At 51.6% G+C, this 24,009-nt stretch overlaps 1 protein-coding gene across 1 annotated transcript in view; it reads right to left on the bottom strand.

Annotated features, from left to right (window-relative positions):
* Window positions 1-8,800, bottom strand: part of SEZ6L (seizure related 6 homolog like) — a 188,740-nt gene extending 179,940 nt beyond the window's left edge. Inside the window, exon 1 of the mRNA XM_062182317.1 lies at window positions 8,707-8,800. Within this exon, the coding sequence (XP_062038301.1) occupies window positions 8,707-8,800 (94 nt within the window). The remainder of the gene's footprint in view (window positions 1-8,706) is intronic.
* Between the last annotated feature and the right edge of the window lie 15,209 nt (window positions 8,801-24,009).

Genomic DNA, 24,009 nt, shown 5'->3' with positions numbered 1-24,009 from the left:
TTACCAAAGCTTCCGTTACGCAGTCGCTCTGCCATGGCCACGCCACGTCAGTACCTGTTATAGGTAACAGATGCCATTGGTTTACCGGAGGCAGGTGCTCTTAAGACAGCCATTGCTCTATTTCCTTCAATCCTGGAACACACAAGGGGTCTTTAAAACTTCATGAAAATGTGTTATCATGAAAAACCTAAGCAAGGCTTTCAAGAGTTTTGGGGTCAAGATAAACTTATCTTTTTTTAAAAATATTCATTTTTTATTCATTTGAAAGGCAGAGTTACAGGGAGAGACAGAGTGAGAGACAGAGAGAGCGAGAAAAAGAGAGAGGTCTTCCATCTGCTCGTTCACTCCCCAAATGGCCACAACAGCTGGGGCTGGGCCAGGCTGAAGCCAGGAGCCAGGAGCTTCCCCTGGGTCTCCCACTCGGGTGCGGGGAGGGGCCCAAGCACTTGGACCATCTTTTGCTGCTTTCCCAAGTGCGTTAGCAGGGAGCTGGATCAGAACTGGAGCAGCTGGAACTGGAACTGGTGCCCATATGGGATGCTGGTGCCGCATACAGAGGCTTAACCCAATATGCCACAATGCCGGCCCCTAAACTTATCTTTTAAGTCTGTGTTTTTGCCAATGTTTTGAGATCTCTTCATTCACTTCAGAGAGCAGGGATCTCAATTTTTCTAAAAGAAGGGGAAAGTCATTTCCAAGCACGACTCAGCAGGCAGGAGGGCGTGAGGGGTTCCGGTGCTGACTCAGCCACTGACTCGCTGTGGGACTTTGAGAAAGTTCTTTCCTGTCTCTGGGTCTCTTCTCCATCAGACGAAAGCATTTGGGTGAGAATTGATGTGGGGCTGTCCTAAAGAACCACTGTGACCTAAGATCAGAGACACCAGCAAGCACCAGGGTAACTGTTGTAGCCCCTCCCCAACATCGCATTACCCCCGGTGGGGTGGGGAGGTGGATCCAGGGTCCCTGTGCAAGGCCCTGTGTGACAAAGTGGCTTGTCCAAGGACAAGCATCTAACAAGAAGCAAAAGATTTAATAAAGTCAGGCTGTTCTATTCTAAAGTCTGGGCTTTACGCATTTTGCTATGCTTTGCCCAATTTTTAGCTATTTTTGCCGCTGTCAGCGACCTAAGAGAAGGCAGAGTCTATAATGACCAGTGTTGTGTTTGCAAAGGTTCTGTTTTGCAGTGAACTCAGACACAGGGTGAAAAATTGCACCTACTATTTCCTTTGGAAAGAAAGGTGGCTTGGAGGAGTGTGGTGGAAAGGCCGTCTTGTGGTCCTGTGTTAGCACAAGGTGTGTGTTCTCTTTACGAAGTATGTTTACTCCTTCTTCCTCTTCGAATTTTTCTTTCTCCCTCTCCTTTTCTGTTGAGGTCTTCACTGATTTCACATCTATTAGCTCATTGATTTTCCTCCCAGCCATGCTACAAGGTGGAACTCCCTTTCCAGATCAGGAATCAAAGCTTACTGAGGTTGCCTAAGACCACACAGTTGAAGGAAGAAGAGCTGGGAATTGGATTCAGATCTCAGGGTGATGAGTGCCCCTACACACAAGGAAGATTAAGATGGGAGGTAATTCAGCATAGCTTTACACCTGGGTTGGCACGCTCACTGGGATAGATGTGAGCTAAGGGAAATATGGATGAATAAGAACCGGTTAGGGCTCCCTATGAGGTCACTGTCCAGGAGAAGGAAGGCATGTAAACGGGTAATTTGTGTATTATCAGTGCATGAGCTAACCACAATAGAGGGAAGGCATGTGAGGGGGCCCTGGGGATCACACATAACTGGCACAGAGAGGAGAAAAGCAAGAGGAGATTTTACAACAAAGAGAATTAGGGATGGGGTTTTGAAGGATAAATAAGAGTTCAGGTGAATAGTGGTAGCATTTTTTTTTTTTAATTGAGTGTTTGTGATGAACTAGGCACATCCACAGATGCTGGCTAGTCTTAACAGGAAGACATAATGCATACAATATTAGCATACAATATAATATATACTAACAGCAAATGATGCCTAGCCTTGCTAGATAGATAGAACCTTCCCATTTTATACAGCAGGCCAAAATAGGCTCAGAGAACTAAAGCACATGGCCCAAGATCATGGCTAGCAATTTTTTTTTTGACAGGCAGAGTGGATAGTGAGAGAGAGAGACAGAGAGAGAGACAGAAAGGTCTTCCTTTTTTCCGTTGGTTCACCCTCCAATGGCTGCCACGGCCGGCACACTGTGCTGATCTGAAGGCAGGAGCCAGGTGCTTCTCCTGGTCTCCCATGGGATGCAGGGCCCAAGCACTTGGGCCATCCTCCACTGCCTTCCCGGGCCATAGCAGAGAGCTGGCCTGGAAGAGGGGCAACCGGGACAGAATCCGGCACCCCGACGAGGACTAGAACCCGGTGTGCCGGCGCCGCAAGGCGGAGGATTAATGGCTAGCAATTTTATGCAGTCTGCTCTAGACCACCAGCTACACAATCTCCCAGGATGATCAGGCAGTGTGATTGTGACCAGAACAATGCATCATCCAGAAACCAAGCTGGCAAGAATGGAGGAGGTTGACATGAGCTTTTTTCTCCTGGGACAACTGGCACTTGCCCTTGGGTGAGAAAACCTCTCCCGTCCAGAGTGCACGCTCACCGTCTGGTTTCCGGGCTTGCACCAGTTCTCCATGGCTATGTGATTCCCACACCTTGTATCCCAGCATCTAGGACGAACCTGGATACTGGAGTCACCCAACCTGGGTTGGATTCTGACTCCACCACTCATTGCCCGTGAGACCCTGAGAAAGCGCCAATAGCTTTCCTCATTGTGACACCCAGCGGTTGACAGTGCCTGACAGACCCACGTGAGGGAGTACAGGGAGAGCTCAGAGCAGGCTGGCCACACGTGCAAAGCAGCAGTGTCATGGTTAGTCCTCCAGGGGGTGTGTGGGGCCTGTGGCCTTCTCCATGGCACCCATCTCCCTGCACAGGAGGATCTCCCGGTACAGGAGGACTTCACAAAGTTCATAGAAAAATGGAATTAAAAAAGAAGTTTATTTTGATGAAAAAAAAAGATTTTTAAATCCATGTATAGCTTTTTGCACAGTATACATTTTCTATGAACTGTTTGAAGACCTCTGTAGGCATGAGTTTCAACGACAAATTTTTGACCCCCAAATAAACTTGCCTTTTTAGTTTCATTTCCCCCAAACTTTTGACGCACCCTCCTACATGGATGATGAATATAGTGGAATGAATGAACACATCCATCATCTTTCATCGCTACCTACTTTTGACAGCCTGTGGCAAAAGTGGCTGTAATGTATTCATTTAGCAAAAACTCTGATCCAATGGCTACACTTGGTGTTACCAGATCCCGGTGAGGCCTGCGTGTGGCACTGGACTGCGATCCCTTCTTGGTGTTTGTGATGCCAGCTGCATTTCTTCCCCTCTCTGAGCCTCCATTTCTCTAATTCCAACAATGCGACCGATAATTGCATCTCTCTCGAGTGGCCATGGCGAGGGTGCTCGGCAGAAATCCATAGCAAACCACTTATTCCAAAATCAACACACAGTGCATGCTATTTCCACTGCTCAGACCCAGTTCTCCTTGCGTCTTAGGAAATTATATTGTGCAGGTCCTCCGATCTCCCAGCTCAGCATCCTGTCCCCTTCTCCTCCCAGGGGTCCTCCCCCTCCCCACCCAAGGCCCACCTAAGGGCTGCTTCTTCGGAACTATAGTAACCAGAGGATTATGCAAATCTGCAGCTCCAGGAAAGCCGCATTTACCCAGGGCCAGGGCTGTGCGGGGCGCTGTGTGTGCTCCGCACCTGGGTCTCGCTGTCTTCACGGAAAATTGTTTCAGTGTCATCATCACCTCTAGTGGACAGGAGTGAGCACCGCGGCTCACGGCCCTTTGTTCCAGCTCTCAGCTTCCGAGCCCTTGAGGGATGGGGGTGGGGGAGAGGACAGCCAGCAGGACAGCAGTGCTGAGAGTGGGCCTGGATACCTGCTTCCCTGCTCTCCCGCTCACTCCGCTTCCCTCTCTCTGATTCCACGAGGATGTGATGGGTTGTCAGAGTGAATCCTGCTTCAAGGTGTTCACTACCCCACTGTAGAAATCTCTCCTCTGGCTACTAGTGACTGTTGTATCCTTGCAGGGCTGTCTCAAATGCCACCTCCTCCGGGAAGCCTTCACTGGGTAGCCCAGGTTGGAATTAAACACACCCACCTGTGCACCTGTGCACCTGTGCACGTTCAGATATCCCCCTGTCTGAGCACTCGTCGCACAGCAGGGATACTGGAAGCTCACCTGCAAATCTCTCTCACTAAGCTGCCAGTGGTGGGGTGGAAACCTCAGCCCATTGCTCTGTGTGCAACACCCAGCCTAGGGTCCACCGCACACAGAGCACTATGGACCAAAGGTCTGTGTCACTCTCCCATCTCCAGCATGATGCAACGTGGAGTGGAGCCCTGGAGAAGCAACAAGGTTTAGGTGATGTCACAAGAGCAGAGTCTCCACGCTGGGACTAGCAACAGCCGGGAGATCACAGTTACTGTGCCTCTCAGCCACGGGTGTGGTGTCAGCTACAAAGGGGCCCCTTGCACCCCAGGCAAAGGACCCTCACCAGACACAGAATCTTGTGGCACCTTGGACTTGGCTCCAGGAAGGGCATCAGCACCAGAAAAGTACAATTTCATTCCTGCCCCAGGCAGCGTATAGGAGGGCACTTCAAAGAGTTGGTAGAAAATTGAATTAAAAGATGTTTTGGTACAAAACTTTTGCAGTCCATGCATCATGTTCCCTGTTTTTTTTTTTTTTAAATTACTTGTTTGGTTTTTAGTTTATTTGGAAGGGGGGAAGAGAGAGATAGAGATAGAGATAGAGATAGAGAGAGAGATAGAGAGAGAGAGAGAGAGAGAGAGAGAGAGAGAGAGAGAGAGAGAGAGAAATGTCTCCCACTTATTGATCCACCCATTCCCCAAGTGCCTGGCCAGGACAAAGCCAGGAGGAGCCTGGAACTCATTCCATGTCTCACACGTGGGTGGCCATCGCCACTGCCTCCCATGGTGCACATTATCAGGAAGCTGGATCAGAAGTGGAGAAGCTGCGACTGGGACCAGGCTCTCTTCTGTGGGGTGAAGGCATCTGAACGGTATCAGAAGCACTGCGCCAAAAGCCCACCCTGCTTAGCTTTTTTATAAGACATGCTTTCCATGATCTTTTTGAAGACCCATCATAGGTAACCAAGGCTACCTACTCCCCATCTCCATTCCTTCTTTGTCCTAATTTATCCCAATATTTATGCCAAAGGGAGCTTCACTCCACCTTCAAGGATTTACTCTCTTGGAGCCTGCTAATAGATGTAGTCTGCACTTTGAAAAGTAGAGGAAGAGGGCGTCAGCGTTACTTGAGCACCTACGCACCAGCACCTTGACATGCATTACATAATCTTTGAAAACATCATTGCAAGGGGCACCACCAGCCTCCTTTCTCCTGCCCCCATTTCACAGACAGTACAATAGAGGCTCAGAGAAGATGGCCCCATTAAAGGTTGTATATATACAAACAACAGAACTCAGCTCTGAGATTGCTCTAATTGCAAACCCACAATATGTCTTTTCTCGACCCTTGTAAAGTGCCAATGCCCAGCTCAGCCAAACTTCCCTGAATAGCCCTGCCACAGCTCCAGCGTTTAACAACTTGGCTTCAGGAAGGAAACCACAGAAGGGCAGTTGGACTCTATATTCTAGCGATGCCTTTCTTCTGCCGTCTTTACACCTTGTATTCTCTTTCGTCGCATGTGTCAAGAATCACCAACGATTTCTCTCTGAGAAATAGACTCAAGGGTGGTGAGCAGAATGGAGGATGGCGGCGACGGCAGTGAGGCCACCTTTAGGTTGAGTGACAGCTCCGTTCTGCTGACCTTTGCCACTGCACGCTCCTGCTGGTTCTACGCAACGGATTCTACCTCTCTTCTGGCCTTCTGCCCTTCATTTTAGCTGTGAGCACCCCTAGTGGAACTCTGTACCATGGTCATGTCGCAGGCATTGTGGTCCAAAAATAGGAGGGGCAGTCAGCTGAGTCCTTTTGAAGAGTTTGCAGGAATGGACTTGTGAGCAGAAACCAGAAAAGAAGTCAAACATCCTTTTGCTTTGGAAGAGGAAGGAAAGGTTTTCCCTAAAGCCCACCTGAGCCATATGAACACAGAACAATCCCCCAAGCTCGGAGAGAAAGTGGCCCCTGGCAGGGGTGACCAAAACTCCATGCCAAAAAACAGCAACCCGTAACAAAAGTGGTCTTTAAGTGAATCAAATCACAACACCCATTAGAGACTAAGGAAAGCAGCAAATTCAAGTCTTGTCGAGTAATATTGAATTTGCTTTATTAATTCAAGAGAAAAAGAAAAGAAATTATGGGCAAACTCTGCAATCCTAGCACGTAGCTACAATTATTCCCCATGTGCATATCTTAGACAATGAGGAGCCTCTTCAAAAACAAGTTACACTTTATACTTATTCATGCCTTACAGCAAAATGGCCCAGAGAATCACGTGACCTGCATATAAATGTAGCAACAAGTCCCTTTCAAGTATTCACACATCCCCTCACTCCACCACAAACAGGACTAGCTTGCGGCACGGAATGAGGTGCCTGGTTCTCCAGCTGACATTCGTGGGTACCAAGCTCCAAGGGAAAAAGAGTATTTATTGTGGAAGGTCAATTGTTTCCAAGGGCACCATCAGAATTGGCAATGCTCGGCGGCTGCCCCCGTTCCCTCATTATGACTCAGAGTCTTGGAGTCAGAACCACATGCGTATTAATGAGCCTTCCCCAGGACTGCGTCAGTTGACTTTAATTTGGTGGTGACCAGAAGTTAATTAAAAATATATGCTGGCAAGCCATAGTGTCAAGCACTTGGAAAAAATAAGATGAAATGTCTTCAAAATCAAACACACACACAGAGACATATGCACCCTCTCCGCACACATACCCCGAAGGAAGCCAGCATGCAATCCTTGTCTATGCAGGCTATTAAGACATTTTTCCTGAAGGGTGGTGTATTGAAGAATGCACTCCTTCGGGGGGGGGGAGGATCACTTTAGCGAAGCCAGCAAGCCGCTGGGTAGCTTTGGGTTGTTTTTTTTGTTTTGTTTTGTTTTGTGTGTGTTAGTCACAACACAGATTCAAAGGGGGTGGGGTGGGGGAAGGGGACCTGGACTCAGTTCAAGGCCACCCAGCCATTGTTGCAGAGAGACAGCCAATTAAGAAAGGGCGTGCTGTGGTGGAAACCTTCCCTATCTTTCCTGGAGAAACTGTCCAGCCTTGGTGCAAATTGTGAACATCACAGTCTCATAAAGGGGGGGGGGGGGGGGAGGTGTTTCTCTAATGATAGGCTTTGCTAAACAAAAGGTGCTCAATTATTTCCTTTACTCTGCACTCTGAGCTCCAAGCTGAAAGAGAAGCGGTGGGAGATCAAATGCCTGATTTATGCTGAGGAGGGCACCCCCGGGCTGTGCGTGAGAGTTGAAGGGAAAGGGGACACAGCTTGGGCCCCACGGAGCTGAGAGCTGTCCGCAGCCTCCGGTGCTGAAAGCAGGTGCGGGCGCTGGGGGTCCTGAACTCCCCAGAGAAGACCGGCCCCGTGCTGGGGGAGGAAGAGGTGTACATGACCGTGACCAGGGCACGCGCCCCCCGTGGCCAGACCCTGCAGCCACCTGCCGTTCCGTGCGAGAAGGTGAGGTCCTGTGTTCTCACGAGGTTCCCTGGGACTCTCAGAGTTTCCTGCTGGCCTGGCCAAACCCTCGTGGCTCTGCTCCTGAGGTTAGCTTGGGGTGAGTTAGGCGTTGCCCTTTCCTTTCCAGCGCCTTCCCTCCTCCTGTGACAACTTTTCCTGGGGGACCTCGGCCCTGTGGGAAAACTGCAGCTCCAGGTCCTGAAACCAGTGGCTGCCTCTCTCCTCTAAACTTGGACCCCCCCCCCCTTCTCACCCAGGAAGCACGTGGTGGGTGAAACCAGCACCCTCCCCCTTCCCAGCAGTGATCAGAGATGCTAGGCTGTGCGTGTAGGGAGGGGTCTCCACTCCTGTGCCTGACTCCCACCTGACCTCCCTTGTGCCTCTTCCAAGTCCTGGGGTCCCAAAGTCCCCTCCCCTCGGCTTCCAGCAAAAGCCACACCCAAGTCCAGTTCCTAACGCTTGGGTGGGTTCCATCCAGGAGCCTGGCCTCTTGGGGCAGCCTGAACCCACGAAAGCGAGGGGGTCCCGGAGAGCGAGGGAGCGGGTCCACGACGCCCCCCAGGCGCCCTACGGGAGTCTTGTCCTGCGCCGCTGTCCCCCACCCCCCACTCCGTTCCTGCCCTCTCTCTCCGCGTAAGAGGGAGTGCGTTATCTGGCACCCAGCCCTGGGTGCGGTTGCAGAAAGCTCCGGGAATCTGGGGTTTGGGGAAGCGAAGGAGAGACAGCCCCGCGGCCGGGGAAGACAGAAAGAGAGCCCGCACCCGCAGCCCAAGCAGGGAAGCGCCCCAGCCGTTCAGACACATACCCGCCTCCACACTCCCGTCAGCTCGGGCCGAGGGGATGCGGTTCCCAGCCCTGAATTCGGGCAGCCGTCTCGGCGCGTCCCATCACGGCTGGTGAGGCGTGGATCGTGCGGGTCCGCCGCGACCCCAGGCCGCCCCGCACTCGCGGCAACTTTGCCCCCTCCCGGCCCCGCTCCTCCGGGGCGCTTACCTCGCGCCAGAGCTGCGGCCGGGCTTCCCAGGAGCAAAGCCAGGAACAGCGAGATCCCGCGGAGTCCCGCGGCGGGCGGCCGGGCCGCGGGCATCGTGGCTGCTGGGGACGCGCGGGGCCGCGGGCTGCGGGGCGGGCGGACGGCGCAGGAGCCGGGGGCCGAGGGAGAGACCCAGCGGGCGAGCGAGGCAAGGCAGGAGCGACGGAGCGGGCCGCGGGCCAGGGCAGCTACTGGAGCACCCCGGGCGGACGCGCGCTCAGCCCCGCGATCCCTCTGGCCGAGCTGCGCCGGGCGCGGGCGGGCGAGTGAGGAGGAGCCGGCGAGCGAGCGAGCGAGCGAGCGTGGAGCGAGCGGGAGGAGGGAGGGGGCTGGGGCCGAGTCTGTGCCGAGCGAGTGCAGGGAGGGAGGGGGCGGGCAGCGAGGGACAGGGGCCGCCGAGGCGCCAGGGGTGCCAGCCTCCGCCTCTGGCCGCCGGCCCGTCTGCCTGCAAAGTTTAACGCCAATCCCCGTAGCGTCCCTGCGGGGCCGAGCGGTTCCCCTGCCCGCTGGTGCGCACAGCAGCCCTGCCCGGCGCCGTGAGGCCAGGGAGCGCCCTGACCATTTCGCAGGAGGTGAGATGGAGTGCTCAGAACCGACTGAGCCCAGCGCAGCCCGCGGCTTTGCCCCGCCTTCCAGACTCATCCCAGCTGCAGTTCTCGCAGGGCCGGGGGTGGGGGACCCGAGCTGCCCCCGCCCTCCGCCAGTGCCCAGGGGTTTGTACAACGAGGCCCTGTAACCTAGAAAGTCTCCAGTTCAGTGGATCCGGCGAGAGCTGTGAATCTCGCTAGAAGAAATTGTGTTTCTAGTGACCTGCGGTTCTGGGCCCCTCTGGAAGTGAAGCCTCGGATACATCCCTGTTCTAACTGGAGCTCCCCCTGCCTCATCCTGCAGCCTGCCCAGCCCCCTTGGCCCCTCTGAGCTGGACTCCAAGGCCCACCCTCTGCTGTCCTGCCTAGCTTTGATTATCAAGCCAGTTGCTCTTTGTCCACAAATAGAGGTGATGGGGCAGACAAGCAGCTACCTGGGGACAGGCCTTGGCCAAGGGGTGAGGAGGGGATGAGCTTGGACACGTTCCGGAGTCTGACCACCTTGCCCAGATCCAGCGGGCTCCCCCGGCCTCTTACCCCAACTTAGACACCTTCTGCTTCTCTGGGCCCACCTTGCCACACTCTCTCCACACTGCAGAGGGCACAGTTGGAGAGAAGGCTGCAGGCAGCAATGGGGCGGGGCAAGGAGTCCCTAGGAAGAACCACTGGGGGAGGGGAGCGCTGAGGGAGAGGGGAGGACAGGAGCAGGGAGGGAGTCTGACCCAGGGTGTGGAAGACCCTCCACATGCTGCTTCCCATCCATCCATCCATCTATTTGTCCACCCATCTATTTGTCCATCCATCTATTTGTCCACCCATCTATTTGTCCATCCATCCACCCACCCATCCATCCATCCACCCACCCATCCATCCATCCACCCACCCATCCATCCATCCACCCACCCATCCATCCATCCATCTGTTCATCTATTCGTCTACCCATCCATCCACCCACCCATCCATCCGTCCATCCGTCCAACCACACAGTGTCCTTGCACAGACCACTCACTATAGTTCTGATTTGTGTCGGACTCTGGGAGACAGAGAAGCATCAATCAAATCCTATCCTAGGCTGGAGAAAGCCACTTTGTTGTTCTAAGCGGGGAGACTGAGGCAGGGAGTGGGCAAGGGCTGGCTTCTCCATTGCTTTGTGTTAGCCTGCCGGCTCTGTCAGGACTGGCCTTGCTTGGGGCGCCGTGAGTGCTCAGCCATGCTTGCTGAATGACACAGAGAGAAGCAAAGAGGATGAAGGCTAAGGGGGAAGAGAGAAAGTGAGTGACAGAGACACAGAGATGGACTCAAGCGCGCGACCATTTGCGGGCATCTCCAAGAGTGCCCACTTCCTCGATTTCATAGCGATCACGGCTGTCGGGTGTGGCAACCTCCATCTGACAGGTAAGTTCCTGAGCCCTACAGAGCTTCCCTGTCCAGTGGGGGCCGCTCAACCAGGAAGTGGTGGGAGGCAGCAGAGTCGAGGCCAGCTCAGGGTCCAGAGTCGGAGCCATTTCCTCCACCATGCCGCTTCCCTGGGAATCCTGCAGTCGCCTCTGTGGTTGGCCGGGTGGAAATCCCCTGGCTTCCAGAGTTCCTGATGAGCAGCAGGGCACAAAGACTTCTTTTGGGCAGAGTGCTGGGAGGTCATTGCTTGCATGCAAGTGTCTGTGGTAGAAGAAGTGACATCATAAGCCGTCAGTCCATGGAATTCATGGGCAAGGATTTATTTACTGTTTGCAGACAGATAGATGGGTGAAGGAAAGTACAGAGACAATGGGTCACACTGGAGAATCTGAAATTATGATGTTGGGAATGCAAGGGGATTTTCTAGGAGAAATACCAGGACTTTTATTTTTTATTTTTTGCTGTTCTCAAAATATCGCAATGGGAACAGAATTCTGCGAGGGACCAGAGCAGGCTGCAGATGCAAATCTTTCCCTGTCACAACTGAGGTACCCATTTTACAGATGGGGAAACAGGTTCCAGGGGAGGGCAAAGTGATTTGCTCAACAACATATACTTGGTCTACTTTTTGCCTAGGCTTGTGCTCTCTCCATCACCACCAGGCACATACTTATGGGCTAGGTTCTTGCATCCAGGTGGACTTCCCGTTTCCCAGTGCTGCCCTGGGGTAAGTTTCCAGCTTTCCTGTGGAGGAGATGATGCACGCCCACTATTCTGTCCACCTATGTTGCTGTGCCATGCACTGGCCCTGATGCTGGATTAGTTAAAATTAGTCCCGTGGAGACAAAGGGTCAAACCCGGCCTGCCTCACCTTTTCCTTGTAGGATGACAAGGACACGTCACTTAACCTCTTGGAGCTTTATTCTCCTCTTCAGAGGAGCAGGGATAAAAATAACAGTTTTCAAGTGCCGTGACTGACAAAAGTGGATAACGTCCTTGTGGACGAGGGAATTCAACAGCCCTTGTTTCCGAGGGTTACGGAGAGGATACCATGAATGGATGGACGAAGGCATTTAGCCCAGGCTTTGGCACACGGTCAGAGCAATTATCGCTGTGCTTGTAACTCCCTAGACTGTCAGGAAGACAATTCCGTTCTCAGTGTTTGCTGTGGTGGGAGGATTAGCGCTGCCACAAGGGTCCTAAGTTCTGATGTCTCCTCTGTCGATTTCTTATGTGACCCTCAGTGAGGCCCCAGGCTCCCCACATTCTGTTTCCCTGTTTACCTACCCATACACGTCCCCTTTCCCTTTCTGTCCTCTCCTTCCTTCCACCTTCTTTCCAGCCTACCATCCATGCATGCGTCCATCCATCCACCCATTGGCTCCTCCATCTATCTATCCATCTACTCACAAACATCACGTAAGCACCTGCTGTTTGTTGAGTAGTGCTATGGACACACTCCATCTCTTGCACTCCAGGGCTGACAATCTGATGAAATCTGTCAACATAAGGACCCAAATCCCTTTCAAGATTAATGTTCTCTGTCAACGGAGGCAGAAGGGAAAAGCGGTTGAAAGCCTGGCCTTTGGGGCCGGTGGCATTGTGGTGGAGCAGGTTAAGCCTCCACCTGTGACACTGGCATCTCATATGGGTGCTGGTTTGAGTCTCGGCTGCTCCTCTTTCAATCCGACTTCCTGCTGATGTGCCTGGGAAAGCAGTGGAAGATGGTTTGAATATTTGGGCCCCTGTACCCATGTGGGAGTCCTGGATGGAGTTCTAGGCTCTTGGCTTTGGCCTGGCTCAGCTCTGGCTTTTGTGGCTATTTGGAGAGTGAACCAGTGGATGAAAGATCTCTTTTGATCTCTACCTTTCTCTCTGTAACTCTGCCTTTCAAATAAGTAAATAAATCTTCTTAAAAAAAAATAAAAAGCGTGGCTTTGGAAATCTGACAGATTGCAATTTGAACAGTTTCTCATACTAACAGCTGTATGATCTTGAATCACTGACTTAACCCTCTCAAAACTGTTTCAGTAAGAAGCTATCATTTAAGTGAGATGAATGTCACAAAACACTTGGGATTGTGTGCATAATAGAAACCTCTTATCCATTTGTTCATCCATCTATCTATCTGTTCATCCATCCACTCACCCACCCATCCATCCACCCATCCACATATCCAACCATCCATCAAACCATTCTTTTTTCAACAAATATGTTTTGGGTAGCGACTATGTGCCAGACACTGTTCTGGATTCTGGAGATAGAGAAGTGAATACAACAGAAAAAAAAAATCTGCTCTCTAGGGCTTACCTTGTACAGTCGAGCGCTAAGCAGTAGAATGTTTAATAACTAAGAATTCTGGAGAACTCTAAATTCTATGAGGAAGATGAAGCAAGATATTTCAGAGCAAAGAAGGCAAGTTCTTGTTGACTGATTGGGGGTGGCCTCCCAGAATGGGAGACATTTAAGCAGAGAAGTTCATGATGAGAGGGAGACAGCAGGGTGCAGGCTGGAGCAGAGCCCATTTTGTGTAGCAGACATGCAAGGCATGCAGGATCATGGGGTGGGAACAGGGGGGCTGCAATGAAGGGTAGCCGCTATCATGTGTCTGTGATCCGTTTCCATTGTCATATGTATTTACTTGTTTACCTTTAGTTTTTGAAAGGCAGAGAGATGCACATACAGAGTGAGCAAGAGATCTTCCATTTCCTGAAGGTTCACTTAAAGCCAGGAGCCTAGGACTCCATCTGGATCTTCCACAAGGCTGGCAGGAGCCCATGCATTTGAGCCACCACCTTCTGCCCTCCAGGGGGCACACTGACAGCAATTTGGGATAGAAGCAGAGGTGGAACTCACACACAGGCACTCGGCTATGGGATTTGGGCACCCCAGGTGGCACGTTAGCTTTGGTGCCAAGCTCCTGCCCTGTGATGCCATTTCTTTGTCTACACAGATCCTAATTAATCAGGGGTTTGATTCTGAGTTACCAGACGGTGCCTCCTCTCCCCATCAAACCCTGGCTCTCATTCATACAACCTGGCCCCATCCTAACCCATCATCTCATATCCCTCTCAGGAGCATCTGGTTGTTGGAAAGATTTTAATCACTAGGAGAAAAATGAAAGGTAAAAAATGTCTTGTCTTGGAGTAAAAATGAAACATAAAAGACATCTTCAAGATAAGGGGAGGAAAAAAAAGATTTTAAAAACCCCTCCAGTATAGTGCAGCCCTGGAGACAAACACTCCGTGGGTCTTCCAGGGGAACACAGCACATCCAGCCAGTGTCTCCATTTTCTGCTTTTAACCTGGGCTTCATAACTTGCTTCATAACTTGTTCCTTGCATCACTCCGGCCAGCAGCTAACAAGGGAGTGATCACCGGTGACCACAGCCAGCCCCATCCAGTGTACCCACATTACCTGGAAGGAAGCAATTATGTCCCCTTTGGTTTCCTTGGAAATGCTTGGTCTGTCTGTTCCACCTGCCTTGGCTCTGGAGAAATATCCACGCACAATAGAGATTCGATAGCGAGACAATGCTTTTATTTTCAGATGGAAAGTTTGCGGAATACAAAGTGAGCCTGCAAGATGGATTTGCATTCTCCAGGGGCTTGTCTGGCCATACAGGGAAGGAAAACCAGGGATGTAAAGGAGCTTCTGAGTGAGGGGCAAATATGTTGGGCCAGATGGGGTGTCACAGCCAGGTTCCTGCGAGCCCGGCTGGGAGATTTTCCTGAGTAAGGGTTGTGTCCTTGGGCCTCAAAGGTGAGAAAAAAAAATCAGTGAAAGATACTGAGCATATTTATATATTCTGTTGGCATTAAAAACTGGGATGTATACATTTTTTCAGACCGCAAAGGAAAACAGCCCACGTCGTCAGCATAGGAGTGCTTGCCTATGGGCTATTCTAAGGCTTGGATGCTGGGGGACCTCCACGTGCACCTGTGTCCTTTGGACTCAGCAAGTTTCCCTGGAGTCTGGCACCGCTGAGTTTGAGTCTGAACTTCCTTCTGGATGAGTAACCTTGACATCTATGCAATGTGAGAGATATTAGTAGTTATCCCATAGGATTATTTCTGGGGGTGGGGGTGGGAGTTCGGGAGAAGAATGCACATTCATTGCTGAAAGGAGTTCTCGACCTGTAACAGGTGCTTAATAAATGACAGCGATGCTAATGAAGCAGATACATTGTAAGTGACGGAACCAAGCACAGATGCTATAGCAAGCCCTTGTGTCGCAGAGCTCACCATGTGTGTTTCTGCAGGTGTAGACCCACAGGGAAGTCCAGCTGGGGCTAAGTGGGCAGAATAAAACTCCCAAACCCATCAGGGACCTGGCCAATCGAATCCATTTTTCATGGGACTCGCTTCACCCGGAATCGGCCAAGGCAGCCGTGTTCTGTTCAATTCCAGAAACATTTCTTAGCCCTTCACCTTCCTCTCACCTCTCACCATTTGCTTCAGTGCAGAATACTGAAAAGGCCAGGCTGGGGCAGATGCCTGCTGATCAATATCCTGTCCTTTCTCAGGGCTCCCCAGCCAAAGCTCAGCCTCTGTGCCCAGGAGGGCAGTGCGGGGAGGGAGAAGGGGACTCTGTGCTCCCAGACGGAGAAGCCCACACTGAGGAGAGAGCACCGGTGCTGGCCTTTTCCATTACACTACGCTGGTCCCCAGGAGAGACCACAGCCCTCCCTCAGCAGGGGTGAGGCCAGGGCAGCACAGCATGGGCTGGAGCTCAGGAGCCCACAGGACAGGGCACGGAAGTCAGAAAACCCAGAGCCTTCCATACTAACTCCTGTGTGGCTTCTGCAAGCTCCTTGCCCTCTCTGATGTTTAGTTCACCCATAGGAAAAATGATCTTCCAGTTCTGGGATTCAGTGATTCAATGGTGTCAGCTTCCACTGCTGAGACGTGATGGGTTCTACCACAGCTCTCCCCATGAGGGAAGAAGCTAACATCATAAGCAGCTGTGTAGAGTGAGCTGTTTGGTTCTCATCACCACACTGGGAGGCTAGTAATGACAACACAGGTTCCTACCCTACCTAGGAGACCCTCCTGTTTTGGCTCCTTCTCCCTGTCTGGCCTTATCTTGTGCCTCTGGCTGCAAATATCCCGATCTCAGATCTGCCTGGGCCTTTTGTTAGCTGTGCCTCTGGCCTGAAGGCCTTTCCCTTCTGCTATCGAAACAGCTGGCCCTCTCTGGTTCTTCTGCGATCAGCTAGCATGGCACCTCCTCGAGAGGACTCCCTGGCTTTTAAATCTTTCTTAGTGCATGTTACTATGGAAGATTATCTTTCTTATTTATTGGTGTTTGCAGGTGTATAATCTCTGTTCTCCCACTAGATAATTACGCCTACGAATGAAAGAGCCTTTTTTTTTTTTTTTTTTTTAGCACACGGCACATAGGTTTGCAGTGAAGTCTTGTTAAATTTTGAGTGAATGAATGGATCTTTACTTTGCAGATGCATCCATGGAGGCTCGGGGAGGGGTTGGAGGAGGAGGGAGGGTGATGAAATTCACCCATATTTGCCAATCAGGACGTGGGATAAAACTGGGACCTGAACCTAGGACCGTCTGACCTCCTGCTTGTGTCTGTAACCACTTGGCCACACAGCCTTTCCGAGGCGCCAGCAGGTGAGCCGCCCTGGTAGTGGGATTCTAACCCAGCGGGGGTTCCCAGCCAGACAAGATCTAAGTGCTGATGTCTGAATGGCTGTGAGCGTTACAAGTCATTTCAAGAGAAGGCAACGTGAGCATCCCATTAAAGCCTGCGCTTCTGCGGTCCGTCACTGCCATCCCCATCTATTAAAATAATGGTATGAAAAATAAACAGCCTTTATGTACAATTTCCTACAGTGCGTGCACTGTTTGTTTCTCTGCCCGTTTCTGTGGCAGTGAGGTTCTCAGGTTTCTCCATGATGGCAGGGAGTGGGAGAAAACCGCTTGGGGAAGAATTGTCTTTTCCTTTCCTGGATGCCTGGAGCCCCTGGCGCTGTGAAAGCTGCCCCTTCCCTGTGGCTTCCCGTGGCTCCCCAGTGCCCACCATACGAAGGTCGAGGGTCTCTGCTGGGCCAATTGTTGCAAGTTTTTTCAAGTTGTGGCCTAGGTGGGACACTGCAGCCCTGTCCTTCGTCACCCACTTCTGGGTGGGCTGCCCTCCTCCCCCAGCCCAGGGTCCCCTTGAGTCCCCCGGGGGGAGGGGCTCACGTGAATTGAGGGCAGGGGCAGAGTCTTGCTCAGCATCTGGCCATGTCCCAGGGCCACTGTCCAGTTGTCCTCCAGGATTGCAGGCCACTGATCCCAAGACCCTGGGACCCCCCTCTCCCACGCATGGACGCCAAAATCCGTGGGTCCCTTGTGTAAAATGCCATTGCACTTGCTTAGAACTGATGCAATCCTCCCACGGATTTTAAATCATCTCTAGATTACTTAGGCTACCTCATACAATGTAAATGCTATGTAAATAGTTGTTACACTGTATCATTTAGGAGGTAATGACAAGGGGAAAAAAGTCTCTAAGTGTTCAATACATTTGCAACTTTTTTTTTTTTTTTTCAGATATGTTTGATCTGTGGTTGGCTGAGTCCAGGGATACAGAATCTGTAGATACTGAGAGGGTCAACTTTAGATACTGGACAAAGGCTTTTTAAACCGAAGGACGAAGCATCTGGGTCTACCTCATTCATTGGGAATAAATGTGTGTTGGGGCGGGGTGGGGGGAGGTGTAAATGAAAGGCCTGGTAAAGGCTTCCCAACCTCAGCCGTGTTTAGCAATCCTGATGTGCAGGCAGCACCCACATTAATCAATTGGACTCTGGAGTGGGTGGAAGCGTCTGTATTTTTTTAAAGCTCCCCAAGAGATTCCATCGTTCAGCCAGGCGGAGAGCCACTGAGCTCAAGTTCAGAGCCATGGCCGAGGCTCTGAGTGAATGTGCTGGACCCGTGGTGTCTCTGGGGCTGAGTTCACCGCCATGGAACCCAGGGACCCAGAATGGAGACTGGACCCAGATCTTTCTGCCTTGTTAGAGTGACAGTGGCAGCAGCTAATGTTGACTGAGCACCTGGCCAGGATCTTTCCCTGGGTCACATCATGACCCTCACTTTAACCTATGTGGTCAGTGTTATTAAGACTCAGAGAATGCTGTTCAGGCAATGGCAGGGCCAGGATTTGAACCCAGACCCACCTCTGTCTCAAACCCATGCTCCTGACCTTTCTCAAATATAGGCAGGGTGGGGGCAGCAGGGAGGAACTGGAGTTGCTAGAAGCATGCTCCCTCCCTCTCTCCCTCCCTCCCTCTTGCTCTCTCTCTCCCCCCACCCCTCCCCTTCCTGAGCAGAAGGTGGGTGGCAGAAGTAGCAGGATGAGACAGCCCTAACTGGAGCACCCAGCACTGTGGAGGTAGGGCTCTGAGTCGCAGCATCAGCAGTTTCCAGGGCCTGCAGGGGGAGGAGCTTCCCCTGGGGCCTCGGGAATGCCGCAGCCCCAGGGTGATGGCTCAGGATGGCTGCTGCCACCCGGCTCCAGCGCTGACTTGCCATCTGCGTGGCGACTCCTTGGCTCTTGCTTTCCAGCTGATGTTAATTGTGTGCTTGTTAAATGTCAGCCCTATAAACCAACCCTGCAGAACAGAGTTGAGGGGCCGAGGGGCCAAGGAGCTGAGGGGCCAAGGAGCTGAGGGGCCTTGGGCCTGGCAGTTAATATGCCAGTGCAGACAGCCACAGCCCGTGTCGGAACCTGGGTTCCATCCTGCTTCTGGTCCTGATGCCAGCTTCCTGCTAATGCAAACCCTGAGAGGCAGCAGGTGATGGCCTAAGAAATCGAGTCCCTGCCACCCACATAGAAGACCTGGATTGAGTTTCTGGCTCCAGGATTTGACATGGCCAAGCCTGGACTGTTGGGGGCATTTGAGGAGTGAAGAGTGGATGGGATCTTTCTCTTTCTATCAAATAAATAAATAAGTAGAATTTGGACACAGGAATGAAAGAACAGAGGACTCTATTATCCAAATGTTGCACAGCTCTCAGCAAGATGATCCCTGACCTATGGCTTTTAATGTGCAACCCCTCTTCTCCCACCTCAGACCCCATGAGTACCCATCCTCCTCTCCCTCCTGCTTTACCTCCCCTGTAGCATTTCTCAGCATCTGCATGTGGTATATGCTCCGTTACCTGTGCTGTTCAGGACTGCCTCTTCCAAGGAGGATATCAGTCGTAGAGGGGCAGGGACTTTGATCTGTTTCGCTCACTGTTTTATCTCAGCTCTTGGAAGTACCTCTGCCCATGGTCGCAGCTCAGTGTTTTGTGAGTGACTACACGGAACCCCCTTTTCCTTATCTTCTGAGTTATGATCACTTCATGCATGTTTATGCAAGCACATTCCACACTTGGAATAATGAAGCCACAGGGCCCAGCGAGGCACCCAGCCTGTGATAGGGATGTTACTGGCATGGAATGGAATTCGTTACTGTGTATGACTTAGGGCTGTTTGGTGGAAAGGAGCAGGTGCCGACTGGATTCACCCAGGCGAAGGTGGAAGGGCCTTGTTAGAAGGATAGGTTAGCTCACAGACTGAAGAAGAGTTGGAAGAACAGACCAGAGACAGCAGCAAGGAGGTGCAAAGCTCTAGGAAGCAGGGGGCCGCCCCCAGGCCTTTGAAAGGGCTATTTTGGTATGCATCTCTACCTCCTGCGCAGAGGACATTAGAGCCTTTTGATTGACAAGTTCAGCAAGCTTGCATCCAAGGAGTGACTCTCAAGCCAGAAGACTCAGCAATGGAGGTGGGTGTGGCCTGTGGTCAGCAGCGGGCAGTAGATGCCTGTGGCACTCATGACACAGATACGTGCAGAGGGCTAAAGAGTTGTGAATGAGCTCATCAAGGCCCCTGATGTTTTGGGGGATTCCCGTATCCCTTTCTCCCAGTCACCTGAGACATCTGACCTCCGAGGGACCAGCCGTATAGGCATAAGCATTGCAGCACAGCTCTGGATTCAGAATTCCAGGTGCCTCCCAGTCCAAACCCAACTCTAGTCTGGAGGAAGATCCAGCTGTCTGGAATGGCAAACAGCCACCAAGCCCTAGGAGTGTTCAGAGCACGAGGACTTCAGAGCAGAGATCGAGCGCTGCTTTAATCGGGGTAGCTTAGGTTATACTGCTGTAGCAAAGAAACTTCAAACCTTCAGGGGCTTCAGGCACGGAGGTGCATTTTTTACTCACAGGAGTCCAGTGGGGTTTCAGCTGCTCTCAGGGACAGCTGTCATCCCTCCAGTGGTTTGTTGCCTCGGTCACTTCCATCTCAGGGTTTTGTTGTCTCTGCAGGTGGTTTTGTGGCTACTCATTTTATAAAAAGATTCATTTATTTGAAAGGCAAAGTGACAGAAAGAGAAAGAGAGACAAAGAGAGATCTTCCATCCACTGATTCATTCCCCAGTGCTTGCAACATCCAAGGCTGGGCCAGGCTGAAGCCAGGAGCCGGGAGCTCCATCTGGGGCTCCCATCAGGGCGGCAGGAGCCCACATGCTTGGGCTGTCTTCTGCTGCCTCCTAGGTGCATCAGCGGGAAGCCGGAGCAGCAGCACGGAACAGCTGGGGTGTAAACTGGCCCTCAGCTATGGGGTGTGGGTGTCCCAGGTGATGGCTGGATTTGTTGCATCACAGTGCCTACCCCGTGTGACTACTCTTTAACTCCCTCTCAGTGGAGGCCCCGCATTTCTTTTTCTTTTCTTTTTTTTTTGACAGGCAGAGTGGACAGTGAGAGAGAGAGACAGAGAGAAAGGTCTTCCTTTTGCCGTTGGTTCACCCTCCATTGGCCACTGCGGCCGGCGCATCTTGCTGATCCGAAGCCAGGAGCCAGGTGCTTCTCCTGGTCTCCCATGGGGTGCAGGGCCCAAGCACTTGGGCCATCCTCCACTGCCCTCCCAGGCCACAGCAGAGAGCTGGACTAGAAGATGGGCAACCGGGACAGAATCCGGCACCCCGACTGGGACTAGAACCCGGTGTGCCGGCGCCGCAAGGCGGAGGATTAGCCTAGTGAGCCGCGGTGCCGGCCCGAGGCCCCGCATTTCTGCTCATAGCCTATTGGTTTGAAGTAATCATGTGGCCTCCGTCTGACTACAAGGAATACTGGGAAATGCACAGCAACATATGGAATACTTGATGAGCTCTGTTGTCTCTTGTACACGTGCAGGAACCATGACAGAAGAACATCAGTCTCACAGGAGACAGCCCAGGAAAGCCATGGGCGTGGCTCTGAGTGAGGTGTGGTGATTAGAAAGCTGGGAACTCCTCATTGTATATCCTATGCTCACTGGCAACATTTCACCACCAAAGCTGAGGTATTGGAGCCGAGAAGCCAACCCTGGCAAAATGATGAGCTCTGTGCCAGGCACAATCCACATCTCTTGTTGAAAGTTGTGCTGGTTTTTCCAATGGGAAAGCAGATTTCAAGAAATTCGGTGATGGAGGTCACATCCCTTATGAGTGGTGCAGGTTGGGAGGCTCCTTGAATCCAATGTTGTGTTGTTCTCATTGTACTGTGAAGCCCCCCAGGGTCTTTTGTCTACAGGTGAAAACGATGATGGTGGTGATGAGGATGATAGTGGTAGTCAGGCCAATGGAGGTGGTGATGATGATAGTGGTGGTCAGGCCAATGGAGGTGGTGATGAGGATGATAGTGGTGGTCAGGCCAATGGAGGTGGTGGTGATGATGATAGTGGTGGTCAGGCCAATGGAGGTGGTGATGAGGATGATAGTGGTGGTCAGGCCAATGGAGGTGGTGATGAGGATGATAGTGGTGGTCAGGCCAATGGAGGTGGTGATGAGGATGATAGTGGTGGTCAGGCCAATGGAGGTGGTGGTGATGATGATAGTGGTGGTCAGGCCAATGGAGGTGGTGGTGATGATGATAGTGGTGGTCAGGCCAATGGAGGTGGTGGTGATGATGATAGTGGTGGTCAGGCCAATGGAGGTGGTGATGATGATAGTGGTGGTCAGGCCAATGGAGGTGGTGATGATGATAGTGGTGGTCAGGCCAATGGAGGTGGTGATGATGATGATAGTGGTGGTCAGGCCAATGGAGGTGGTGGTGATGAAGGTGATAGCAACTCCTCATCTGGAAAACCCCAATTCCAGAACGTTCTGAGCCTGGGAATGATGCCTTAAGTGGAAAATTCTACATCCGACCTCTTGCACTGGGTTGCATTCAATATGCAGGCACACGAAAAATACGGAAGAAAATTATCTTCAGGCTTTGGAGATAAGGTGTCTATGAAACAGGAATGAATTTCGTTTTGTGTTTAGACTTCGGTCCTAGTCCCAAGACATCTCCACGTCTATGCAAGTACTGCAAAATAAAGAATATTCCAACTCCGAAAGACTTCTGCTCTCACGCATTTTTGGATATAGGACGCTTGTCCTCAATGACACATTGAGAAATCTGTAACCTCAATAATCCTCCCAAGTGCCCAGAGAGATAGGTTCGATTATTCTTCCATTTCAAAGACAAGGAAACTGAGGCTCAGACAGGGGAAACAAAACCCTTTGAAGATAACATGGTCAGTACATAGCAGAGTGAAGTCTTGATCTCCAAGTTGCCTGATCTCGAAGCTGCTCCACTAGTCAGCAGAGAACCATCCAGTGGCCATTTTGCTACATGCCTCCAATCACTGGCTTTGACTGCTTGTTTTTCTACAAACCAGCCACTTCTTCTTCAGGCCTTTGTAAGATGTCTTCATGACGTGCATCTTCTTGTTTCAAAACTATTCTTGAAAAGAAAGGAGAACAGCAGTTCCTGCTCCTCCTGGCATCCAGAAAAGGAACACAAAGGCTCCGATTATGTTCTCTGTAAAAAATACACCTCCCCACCTTGCTGTCCTTAACAAAAGACAGATGCTAATTAGAGTTTTCACTGGCACTTACAGGCTGTTTTAATTATACCAGATCCATCTGAATTTACTGTAGCCCTCTGATTAACAGGGGGAAGAAAATAAGCGTACCGAAAAATTTGGATGTGTTATACGGCTAATTCCAATTTTATGTTATAATCATATTTTAATGTGGGTCCTAATTACCATAATTAAGCTGCCTGTGACAGCATTGGCTGGGACAGAAGCTGTTACTATTCTAAGATGACTTGTGGAAGACTTTTCCAGATTTTTGGGTGCATTTTGCAATTTGGCTGGTTTGGGGCACTAGGGGGTGGGAACAATGTGTATGGGGGTAAAGGGCCCGGGAAGCCCGTCTCTTCCTAGGGAAGCTTTGGAGCTAAGGTTAAAGCAAGACCCGCTGCCAAGGCTGTGTCACTTGGGCCTTCATCAAATATTTATTGAGCACTTACTATGTTCCAGGTGCTGGAACATAGTTTCCATTCCCTTGGAAGGAGTCTGCCATTGAGCAACTGATTACATGAGTGGGAAATCCCAGGTGATGTGGGAGTTGTCGTGGTTATTTACAAACCTGGCACCATGGAGACGCCTGGCAGAGCGTCCCTGCCGTAGCGACCTTGTAGCTGAGATGTGAAGTGTAAGGAGGCACTAACGAACATCCTTCCTGGCTGAGGAGACTGCGTTGGTGAGAGCCTGGTGCTGAAAGGAGCTGAGGTCGAGTGTCATTAAAAGGGAAGTGATGTTTCTGGGGAAAGTCGAGGCATGCACAGGGATGTAACTAATGGGATCTTACAGGCCTCTTCCCCCATTCCCTTCCTTCCTTTCTTTCCTTATTCTACCTTCTTGCAATCCATCCATCCACTTACCCACCCATTGACCCATCCACCCATCCATCTACTCATGTGTCTGTCCATTATCCTCCTATCCAAATCCCTCCCTCCTTTTTCCCTCTTTTCTTTCTCTCCTCCCTCCCTCGCTCTCTCCCTCTCTTCCTCCTTCCCCCCCCCCTTTTTTTTTTGACAGGCAGAGTGGACAGTGAGAGAGAGACAGAGAGAAAGGTCTTCCTTTTGCCGTTGGTTCACCCTCCAATGGCCGCCGCGGTAGCGCGCTGCGGCCAGCGCACCGTGCTGTTCCGATGGCAGGAGCCAGGTGCTTCTCCTGGTCTCCCATGGGGTGCAGAGCCCAAGCACTTGGGCCATCCTCCACTGCACTCCCTGGCCACAGCAGAGAGCTGGCCTGGAAGAGGGGCAACCGGGACAGGATCGGTGCCCTGAACGGGACTAGAACCCGGTGTGCCGGCGCCACAAGGTGAAGGATTAGCCTGTTGAGCCACGGCGCCGGCCCCTCCTTCCCTTTCTTTCCTTTGCTTTTCTCCTCTCTCTCCTTTCTTCTCCCCTCTTATCC

Source organism: Lepus europaeus, chromosome 23 (assembly GCF_033115175.1).
Source record: "Lepus europaeus isolate LE1 chromosome 23, mLepTim1.pri, whole genome shotgun sequence".
In the NCBI taxonomy this organism is placed as follows: Eukaryota; Metazoa; Chordata; class Mammalia; order Lagomorpha; family Leporidae; genus Lepus; species Lepus europaeus.
This window is presented reverse-complemented; position numbering and strand designations above follow the sequence as displayed.